The sequence below is a fragment of the Poecile atricapillus genome, chromosome 1 (assembly GCF_030490865.1).
Source record: "Poecile atricapillus isolate bPoeAtr1 chromosome 1, bPoeAtr1.hap1, whole genome shotgun sequence".
Taxonomy (NCBI): Eukaryota; Metazoa; Chordata; class Aves; order Passeriformes; family Paridae; genus Poecile; species Poecile atricapillus.
Window position 1 is genome coordinate 159,451,692 of NC_081249.1, and position 10,583 is coordinate 159,462,274.

Here is a 10,583-nt window from a genome sequence, read left to right on the forward strand (position 1 = left end):
GTCCAGGCTCCCACTGCAGTTTGTTAAGACTACATAAAGAGACTAATGGGGCTGGGGGCTGGGGGATTCAGATAGGAAGCCAGAGGAGGGTCTGACTAAGTTTTCTGCTAGTTCAAAGACTGTCGCCACATATGCAGGTGCAGTGATGTGACTACTAAGCTGCAGTATCTCATCTACATGGTTTGTGATTTCCATGTTAATATGCTAAATTTATTCTGTTTGATAGCCCATCCTTTCCTCCCACAGCGGCTGCAATCCCAAGAGATGGAGTAGCCCAGCTCTGTAGTGATCCAGGAGACAGTGGGAGAGAACAGGGAAGGTGTTGTGTGTGTAGGATGCACACACATGCACGGGAATTTTATTTCTCTTTCTGCCTACGGTAGCTACTCTCCACGTTCTGCACAGGGATGAGAAGTCCTAGCAGCCACTTCTCGCCAAAGACTTCTTGCAGGTTCTCCCTCCAGGGCCGGGCTCTTACCACCATTCCTTTCCGCACCTGGTACCGTGTCTGCCCACGCAGGATCAGCAGCATCTGGTGGCAGCAGAAGCCGGCGCAGGCCAGTCCAATCCCAAGCCAGAGGTAGAGCATGAGGATGACAAACATCTCAGAGCTAAGGAGAGCTCCTGAAAGCCAGAAGGGAGGGAGGACAATAAAAGAAAGAGCTTAGACATACCCCACATGTGGTGTAACACAGCCCCAGGAACCAACAAACCACCTGTTTTCTCTGGCTGCAAGCAGGGAGGTAGGAACAAGACAGGCTGGTTGCTCTAACTATACTAAATTATTTCCTTTGTAATGTCTGATACAATGGACCTGCTGTGGAAATACTAAAATGATAATGGTCTCTTGTACATGTCTCCTTTTGCTGTAAATGTGAGGATCTAGATTACAGGGACAAATTCAGAAAGAAGTAAAGCCTATCTATAAGACTCCGACACAATTCTGAACAATTATTCATTTGTTTAAGGATTTACCTGCTCATCACAGGGAATCTAAGATTTCTAGGATTTTGAAAAGACAAGTGGATCCTACAACATTTAGATCCTTCTAGAAACCTTACTGTTTGTATTAACACAAGGCAGAAATATTTCAGATTTCTCTTTTTCTCTGTCTCTACTGTAGGAATATGTGTGCATATATATACACACACACATATATATATACAAATGTTAAAAAAAGAAAAATAAATCAATAGTGACTTTCTTACCTTTGGGGCAAGGTTTCATGTGAATGCAAGAAAGAAACAGAAACCTTTCTAAAATACAATCCAAATTCCTTTTATTAGCTGCTGCTAGAATACTCAAAATGCTTTCAATATCTGAAGGTCCTAATTCAGCTGGGGGGTTTTTAGTATATAATTGTGATGGATATGTCTGAATAAAAATATTCTGCAGGCCCTTTCCTCTACAATGATTTTAGAACTCCTTCTGGAAAATATTAGTATAACAGCAGGTGTCACTGAGTGACCTTTCAGTGTGTAAGCAGATCTAAACCCATTAATATAATATTGTCTGTGTGCCCATATGATGTTTATGCACGTATTTTGTGCATGTTGGTATATTATTAAGCACCCATATTTATACACAGGAATATTTACACAAAGGAAATTAAATGTGTGTCAATACTGATATAAATAGTTTATATCTTTTCACTGGTTCCAATAAGGTTTAGAAATAAAATAAAGCTCTCACATGCTTCTGTTTCTCTGGAAGAGCATGGGCCCTACAAGACCAATTGTGGTCAAGCAGGGATTGCATGGGCAATAGAGGTGTGCTGCCTAAAAGAGGCACATGGGTGCTTCAGGTTTTAAGCTCAACAGAAGAGTCACTGGATATGCATCTCTTGCTTCACTTATGCAGAAGGCTGGATGAGGTAGTATCCCCTGGTTTTGCAGTCTCTGAATCTCATCTTTTCCACCTGGCAGTGCTCTAAGTGAGAGATTGGGGCACACTCCTCTGAGGATAATTTATAAGGACACTGACTATAGCCTCAAGCTTTCAGAGACTGTCTTCACTTGAAAAAGGTACAGGAATCATTCAGTTTTCTTCCTAAATGCAATGTCATCTTTCCCTTCTTATTAGATCCCATTCAGCTCAGTGGGCTCCGTATGCAACACAGCAAGAGAAGAACAAGCCCCTTAGGATAATGACAAATCCTCATACCAATTGTGTCAGAATAACTTAATCTACCAGGTAGGGAGCCCAGAGCTAAATACTGGATTCTCTTTCTGTCTTTTACTGGACCAGAATGCGACAGACATTTGGTTTTTTCCCGCAGCTGATACTGAGATGGGATATGGGGAGAGATTTTTTCTTTAGACCCTTTGCAAGGCACCTGTAAGCTTTATTTATCTGACTTGCTGAAATTCAACATTCAAGAAGTAATTACCCTTGTTTCCCCTTGAAAATATTAAGCATCTCTGAGCCATCCTTTCCAGATACATGATTTTTTAAACTTTTTCTTCAGGCTACCTACACAAAGCATTTTCTATAATTTATTTTGTGTGGTCCAATATGACGTGTTTACAGTAGTGCTCTCCATTTTCCCCTCATCCCCACAGTCTCTTTTAGTGTTGGATTCTTTTTTGCTCCAAGTGACCCAGGGTGATCTCAAGCTCATATTGCCATATATTATCCATGCCAGAAAAGCTGTATTGTAGGCTGTAGTTATCGACTTTGGGTCAGATTCTGAAATCCGTGTCTGAGTACAGTCTGGGCAGAATGAGCCAGCCGAAAACTTTCCCACCATGAAAGCAGGGAACACTTAGTTGACATAAGACCAGCAGATTAACCCTTCATCTTCCTTTACTACTTCTGCAGTACAATGGGAATTATGGAGAAGAAGAAAGATAAAGTTTTTCCCTGCTATCACAGTCCTCTGTTTGGATCATACAACAACCCTTAAGTAATAGTTACATTCACTGAAAAACACTGTGTGAGCAGCCCTTCCAGGTAACCGTTCAAGACTTTTTCTTTCCTGCAATGGAGGTTAAATGTGCTGGTAGAAACCCAGTAGGCCCTTCCTCCCAAGCAATCAGGACACCACATGCCTGTATCTTGCTGTGTGAGGCAGCAGTTCTCTTCTCAGCAGAACTAGAGGTTTGCTGGGAGCTGCTGGAAGCTGCTGCCTCTCAAGGGTGTTCTGGCTCTTAGCTCTGCACCCAGCCCCGTTGTGTCCCACTCAAACAGTGCCCACGTAATGTCTTGGCACCACAGTTGCTGCCACCAGAGCTGGGGTCCTTCAGTGTCTCTGCAAACATATGCCAGGACCCACCTCTGTGCAGATGAGCCCTTAGAGTCAGAGGGAACTAATTCCTTGATAATCTCCTCCCATATCCCTGCTCCCCCTCCCAGACTGCTGTGCTGAACAGAGCTTAGGCACAGGGGAAAATCATTCCCAATGTTTTTAATGCTAGTAAAGCTCATGCAACATTATTTACAAAAATTCTTCTATTTGGAAAAATGATTCCATAAAAATGTCATGGCAGGATTTCATATTTATTGTCTTTCAGTGATTAGCATGACAAATCTGCAAATTTGCCAAGTAGAGAGATATTTGTTTTCAGATGGCAACCCAGCCTGAAATCTGAAAGGCAAGCTGGGGCCTCTCTGGCTCCTGTATTCCCAGCAGTGGAGTCTCCACACTCAGATCTTAATCAACACTTCTGGTGACAGTGCACAAGCCAAAAGAGATTCCCTTCTTACTGAGCTCAGCTGAACCTGCAAAGCTAAAATATATGGGATACCTATTTTAGTGTAGTAAAAGCTGATGTAAGTGTATGAAGCAGGAGCTGCATAGGGGGGAGATGGCAATTTTCTGCAGTCGCTCTCAGGGCAGAGTAACAGTCTAGGCTGTCTGCATAATCCCTTCTCTGAGGGCAGGATCTGTCTAACTCTTGGGTTTGGACAGAGAAAGGGTTGAGGTTGGAGAGTTTGAGGGTATGTTGAAAGGTGAAGAGGCAAGGCTTCTTGCTCTGCAAGAGCAGAGGATGAGTTATGGGAGCAAAATCAGTAGAGGGAAGGAGAAGGGTTGTAGAGATTTATGGAAGGGCAGGGAGAGAGGGGAAAGGGGAAGAAGTAGAAAGAAGGGTAAGGAATGGTAGGAAGAAGAACGAGGTATTTGCTTTTGGTGTGGAGCTTTTGCAAAGAGCAGCAAAGAGAATTTCCCCTGGTTCTTTGTGGACTTGTGTCCCATATTGGGGTCACAAGACAGGGAGGTCACATTAACTCCTCTCTCGGTTTCTGTTGCCTGAACCCAAATCTCCTGTGCTGGTAGCATGAAAAGATCTCAACAAATTTGCACTGCCAGGAGGCAGGAGGTGGGTGACAGTGAAGGGAGTGAGTGGACCTGGATAAGATAGACCTGCTGGGATATGGGGGAACCTGCAGATTTGTAGGGTAAGAAACCCTACAGGACCCCCCACCTGTACCACAGCACAGGCAAAAGATTGCCCATACCTGCAGTGAAGTCCGTCTCTTCTGTCTAATTACAACACATGCCCTGCACAACAGATAGCTCTGTTCTATCACCACCAAATTGGTTATGGGGCATTTTCCAGAACCTAATGCATTGGGAATATAGCTATGGATGTAACCTAGAGTGGGTCCCAGCTTCTATTTCAGGTGAAGCAAAGCCTTTTGAAAAGACTGTCTGCAGCCTCCAAAGAAGGCAAATTGCCCCTCTTTCCCATTTCCCTACCACACCTCCACACAGATGGCTATCCAAGGAAGATCAGGTCCCCCATCCCAAGAGCCCTGGAAGAGGAACATGCTCCTCATCTCAGAGCGAGGAGTCCTTACCTGAGAAGAACTGGCTGATGGAGTGAGGCAGAAGAGTGAGGAAGGCCAGTGGGTCCGCAAAGGACATGGAAAGTGTAGCAGAAATGTAAGCCATGCCTGCCACCAGGGAGTCAAGGCAAGCCAGGGAGGTGTAGAGGCAGAACATGATGAAGTTTCGCATGTTCCTGCTCCCGATGCAGTTCCCTGTGAAGAAACAGTGGTGGTCATGCCTCTGGGTGACTCTGGCACACAGTCTACAGAAGTGAGTGCTGGGCAAGGCTGAGCCAGGGGACCTGCTTCCATCCAGCCAGTCTGCCACTTCAGCTCCTTTGCCCAAGTTTAAGTCCTTGCCCAAGTCCTCGGGGGAGCTCTGGATCACAAGGACGTAGTTGCCCAGGGCATTAGCTGAGAGGAAGAGGAAGAGGGCCCCATGCAGCAGAGCAGGCGAGAAAAGTTGTGTGGTGGAAGGGTCTCTGAACATGCTGGGAATGAAGACAAAGATCTGGAGGACGAAGGTCACTAGGGAGATGCACAAGAAGTAGGCTGGAGCGACAACATTGAGCAACCTGAGAACTAGCATTGCGGATTACGTTCCTGCTGGGGAAAGCAAGGAGAGAAGGAACATCACCGCTTCGGCTGCACACTTCATCCTTCCATTTCCTGCCGGGTCCCGGCCCCGCTGCCTTCGGGAAATGCCCTCCGGAGGCCGCTCTCCCTCGCCGCCGCCCCACGGCCCCTGCCGGGCCGAGGCACGGGGACAGCCCGTGGGCACCGACCGCTCCCCGGTTCCCGGAGAAGACACCCCGGCCCCGGCGCCAGCCTCCGGGGAACTTGCAGCAGCGGTGCCCCGGAGGGGCTGCAGCGGCTGGAAGGGGAGAGGCGGCTCCCGCGGTGTGCTGGCGATGTGAGCACTGCTCTGCTCGCCTAGCAGAGTCTCTCTGCCAGGCAGGGTCAGTTTTGGTATTGCATGAGAGGAAAAAAGGTGGTGCTGGAGGAGGGGGGAGTGAATTGGAAAGGAGGGGTGGGAGGAGTAGAAGGGGAGGGGGGAGAGGTTGCTCTAATCCACTGCAATACGGATCAAATCCAATGCTCTAATTTATCCCTTAAAGCCACGGATCTACAGATTACCTCTACGACCGCTGCCCTGTTCTGCACGAAATTAGAAAATACACAAAACAGCTGGTCAAGCGCTGTCCGGATGCAACCTGCGGCGCTCGGCTACCGAGCCGGGGCAGCCCCGCAGCTGCAGCCGCAGCTCCGGCCGGGCACGACACATCCCCGGCAGACGGACGGTCACCCCCGGCCCCGGGGCTCAGCCTGCACCGCCAGGGCGCAGGATAGCCCGGCGGCCACACTCGGCGGGCAGCGAGCTGGGTGGCGGTGTGGGTGCCCCGGCACGCCGAGCACACCCACGTCGGCAGCCTGAAGGACTCCCCAGGGCCGGTGTCTGCAGAGCCCGGCGGCCCCGGAGCCGCCTCGGCCCCGCGGCGCTGCGGGCTGCGCGCTGCCACCTTGCAGTCCCCTTGTCCCCAGGCGCGGCGGGTGCCGCCCGGTACCGGCGTGTCTGCAGCCGGCGGAGCCGCGGCTACAGCCGGCCTTGCCGAGAGCCCCACAGCAGCCCAGCCGAAGCCCGGAGTCTACCCTGTTCTTCCGCTCCCTTTTCATCTCCCTTCCTGCTCTTTTCCTGTCCCTCTTCTCTCTGCCTCTGCCCCGTGTCTGTCTCTTTCCGTGTCTCTCTCTGTCCCTGTCCTTGCCCAGTGCTTTTCAATCCCGGACTTCTCCTTCTCCCTCCCTCTCTACAGCTCCCTCCCCCGTCCTGTTCTTGTCCGGTCGTCTCCCTTTCCGAGCCTCCCCGTGTTCCTGCCCCCGCCCCGGCCGGTCTCCATCGCAGCTGTCCCTTCAGCACCACCCGCACCTGCTGCAGCTCCCTCCACCTCCCACCGAGCTCAACCCGGCCAGGAAAAGAGAAAGGTGGTCCTGGGCCCCTGAGGTCCTGACAACTATCGCGGGGAGAGCAGAAGGGTGGGAAGAGGCATTCTGCTGCTCCAGCTCGCAGAACACCATTCCTTCCCACGATGTGGGTGAGGGAGGCAAGGTGAGGTTTCTGTGTGTCCCCGTGCCTCCCCAAAGCTGCCCCTGTTGGAACCAACACTGGAGGCAAGAGGAAGTGTGGGGGGGAGTCGTTGCAGGTTCAAAGCCTCCCTTAACACAAGCAGGAAAGGCTTTGATCTAGGCAGGTGGTGCCTGGGCAGTAGCAGTAGCCTGATGCTGACAGAAGTTTTGCAGACGTGTGTTTGCTCTCTGACAGCTACACACCCTCACCCCCCTCTGCCCACCCACTCTCTTCTTGTACTGTCTACACAGGCTTTGTGCACAGCCTCTCCTTCTCTTGCACACCTACGTGCTGTACCCTCCCAGCTCTGATGAATAACATCCCTGTCTCCCTCCACAGATGAGCCACCCATGGCAGGGGAAGGGGAGAGAAGAGGGCTATTGGACTGCAGCTGTGTCCCCAGAGACAGCCAAATTCTGCACTGGTGAAAAGTCAAAGAAAAATGCATTTTATATAATCTTGGGTCCTAGGCTTACTGGCCAGCACCTCAGCACAGACTCTGCAACTCCACAAGAGATTCTCCCTTTGCCTGAAGGTTCAGAGCAAAATGAAAGTGCGTTTCATGTCTCAGTTTCTAGGGAGAGAGAACTGGAGGAGAGCACGGCTGTGCTTGTCTCCTTCACGTGCACTAACATGGAAGGTGATGACAGCAACAGAGTGTTCAAGGGCTCTTTATTAGAAATAACTTTTCTCCCCAATAACTTTCATGGTTCAACATTTCCGGGAAAAGCAGGGGAAATAACAAAAGCAAGTGCAAACGGAGCCTGTAGGCACTGGATCTGCAGTGATGAACAGCTAAGAGACACCTCTGGCAGAACTGAAGGAGAAGCTGCTCAGAACGGATCTAGTTTTCACTCCCACCTCCCTCATTCTCCTGTCACGACTACTGAGAATAAAAATTCTCCAATATTCCCTCAACTCATCAATTTAAAGTAGACTGAGCCTTGCAATAGAGATACATGACCCAGTCTAGGTTTTATCTTTAAATAATCAGACAGTGTTTTCTCCATATTTTAACAGCTTACACCAAAATAATAATAAAAAAAAAAACTACAGAGAAATCTTTTCATGTCATGAAAGACTCTCGACTGAGGGGACTGCATCTCATGAAAGACATTAAGCCTGCTGCACAGGGAACATCAAAAGCTGTAGCCAAAGCAGGGGGAGGAGGGGAAGGGAAGGGAAGGGAAGGGAAGGGAAGGGAAGGGAAGGGAAGGGAAGGGAAGGGAAGGGAAGGGAAGGGAAGGGAAGGGAAGGGAAGGGAAGGGAAGGGAAGGGAAGGGAAGGGAAGGGAAGGGAAGGGAAGGGAAGGGAAGGGAAGGGAAGGGAAGGGAAGGGAAGGGAAGGGAAGGGAAGGGAAGGGAAGGGAAGGGAAGGGAAGGGAAGGGAAGGGAAGGGAAGGGAAGGGAAGGGAAGGGAAGGGAAGGGAAGGGAAGGGAAGGGAAGGGAAGGGAAGGGAAGGGAAGGGAAGGGAAGGGAAGGGAAGGGAAGGGAAGGGAAGGGAAGGGAAGGGAAGGGAAGGGAAGGGAAGGGAAGGTGCGGGAAGGGAAGGTGCGGGAAGGGAAGGTGCGGGAAGGGAAGGTGCGGGAAGGGAAGGTGCGGGAAGGGAAGGTGCGGGAAGGGAAGGTGCGGGAAGGGAAGGGAAGGGAAGGTGCGGGAAGGGAAGGGAAGGGAAGGGAAGGTGCGGGAAGGGAAGGGAAGGGAAGGGAAGGGAAGGGAAGGGAAGGGAAGGTGCGGGAAGGGAAGGGAAGGGAAGGGAAGGGAAGGGAAGGGAAGGGAAGGGAAGGGAAGGGAAGGGAAGGGAAGGGAAGGGAAGGGAAGGGAAGGGAAGGGAAGGGAAGGGAAGGGAAGGGAAGGGAAGGGAAGGGAAGGGAAGGGAAGGGAAGGGAAGGGAAGGGAAGGGAAGGGAAGGGGATGGGGAAAATTGGTTTCCACTTCAATGGAAGATTGGTGAGGCAGATTTTCCCCCACATTCTCATTAAAATGCTCCTGCACATTGATGCTTATGATTTGTCATTGTCAAATTAGTGGATCCATATTTTACAATATAGAAAAAAAATCCTCTTTCAGTGCTGTTGTGTTGATATTATGAGCTGTTTGCAGGATGGGGCAGAAATTGACTGGAGATGAATTTACCTATGTATATGCATGTGTATATAAGAGAGAGATGGGTAAATAAGGAGATCTGCACAGTAAGCAAAAAATGGGAACAGTAGTTAATTTCACGCAAGCATTAAAAAGTAACAACATTTACTGCATGCATTGGGTTTTCTCCTGCTGTAAAATCAACATCTTGAGACAAATTGGGTGTGTGACACTTAGAAATATTTTCTGCCTTTTTATTCTCTGAGTCTGGTTGTGACCCAGGAGATAGAGTATTTCCCCATTCTGCTTTTCAACCATAAGTAAAATCACTTTGCTCATGTGTCAAGGTTTTTTTGTCTTTTGAGTATAGCAAGGATTATGCTATCTGCCTTTGTCTGGAAGAACTTGGCAGCTGGATATAAGAAACACACGTAAGAGCAATTTATTGTTCTCATTACCTACTGTGCAGATGTTGTCCAGAAATTAGCACAGCATACTGCAGCCAGTCCCTCTCTCACCTCAGCCTTGATGATTCTGTGTTGCCACTCCACTCTTCCCTCCTGGCCAATTGTGTGCAGGGACTCGTCTTAGTATGGACTCTTTCCCAATACGTCCCTTTAGCAAGCAGAGTAGGAAACCACTGACATAATCTATACAGTTGTCAGCCAGCTGGTGATTCCATCCTCTCATTCAGTCCTCTGGGCTACATTTGATAATGTTTGGCAAATGGAAGTTTTTGTAACTTTATCCCCAAATCTTTTAATTCTTTGTGCTCAGAGATTTCAAACAGAATAAAATGCTGTTCCAGTCAATGCCATGCTCCGATACAGCCTGCCCAATACCTTTGAAGGTTTCACTTTAAATTGCATCCCAAATCATGTATAATTTCTTCCATCTCCAAATGTGCATTGCCTTAGCCCACACCATTAGTTCACTGTTCAAGATACGGTCTGACGGTGATTTTTCTCTGGAATGAGTAATTTAACCTCTTCTATTTGCTGTGACATTTTTAAATAAATGAATGCTCTCTGTGGTAAACCAGGTGCTGCTTGATTTAAATTATTACTTAACTATGAGTTTTATGAAGTGGTTTCTGGTTTGGTTTGGTTTGATTTGATTTTTCTTTTTCTGTGTAGTTAGCCTTCACAAGTTAAACACCCACAATGTCTGGAGAAGTTTTCTGTTTGATTAGGTAAAGCTGAATGGCCAAGAGAAGTAACAGAGATTGCCTAATGTCTTCAGTTTAGCAACAAAATAAATATAATGTGGCTGAGCTGCATGCCTTTATGCTGATCAGCTATAAATCTGCCTAGGTGGAGGCATGAATACTGAGAGCAAAAGGGTGCTCAGTCCTTTCCTCATTCAGTTCAAGGTTATACTACATAGTTTGTCAGGACCTGATCTTCTGTAAACACAAATCTACTCACAGTGAGAAATGGCCTTCAGATGCCAACTCAACCATCTTTCCCAATTTTCCATACCCTTGTTCCAAGATTACCTGTCCTTTGCAGACAAAAGTCTGATAAAGTCCTGAAGATCCCAGGTGACGGAGATTCTCCACCAACTCCAGGCTATCCATTCAGCTACTTGTTATTCATTCAGAATA

General features: G+C 48.5%; 2 protein-coding genes across 2 annotated transcripts; one reads left to right on the forward strand and one right to left on the reverse strand.

Moving 5' to 3' along the window:
• Nucleotides 1-358: 358 nt before the first annotated feature.
• Nucleotides 359-5,732, reverse strand: ZDHHC22 (zinc finger DHHC-type palmitoyltransferase 22). The gene is made up of 2 exons (XM_058851650.1): nucleotides 4,801-5,732; nucleotides 359-624 (listed from the first exon to the last, which is right to left on the reverse strand). The coding sequence occupies exons 1-2, from the start codon at nucleotides 5,357-5,359 to the stop codon at nucleotides 359-361; spliced, it is 825 nt and encodes a 274-aa protein (XP_058707633.1). The 5' UTR covers nucleotides 5,360-5,732.
• Nucleotides 5,472-7,935, forward strand: LOC131585499 (uncharacterized). Its single transcript, XM_058851766.1, has 3 exons — nucleotides 5,472-5,683; nucleotides 6,208-6,874; nucleotides 7,232-7,935. The coding sequence occupies exons 1-3, from the start codon at nucleotides 5,472-5,474 to the stop codon at nucleotides 7,826-7,828; spliced, it is 1,476 nt and encodes a 491-aa protein (XP_058707749.1). The 3' UTR covers nucleotides 7,829-7,935.
• The last annotated feature ends 2,648 nt before the right edge of the window (nucleotides 7,936-10,583 follow it).

Coding starts and splice junctions, on each gene's coding strand:
- ZDHHC22 (XM_058851650.1), bottom strand. CDS start 5,359: ATGCTAGTTCTCAGGTTGCTCAATGTTGTCGCTCCAGCCTACTTCTTG. Junction 625..4,800: donor CATCAGCCAGTTCTTCTCAG/GTAAGGACTCCT, acceptor TCTGGCTTTCAG/GAGCTCTCCTTAGCTCTGAG.
- LOC131585499 (XM_058851766.1), top strand. CDS start 5,472: ATGCCCTCCGGAGGCCGCTCTCCCTCGCCGCCGCCCCACGGCCCCTGC. Junction 5,684..6,207: donor TCCCGCGGTGTGCTGGCGAT/GTGAGCACTGCT, acceptor GGCAGCCTGAAG/GACTCCCCAGGGCCGGTGTC. Junction 6,875..7,231: donor ATGTGGGTGAGGGAGGCAAG/GTGAGGTTTCTG, acceptor CTCCCTCCACAG/ATGAGCCACCCATGGCAGGG.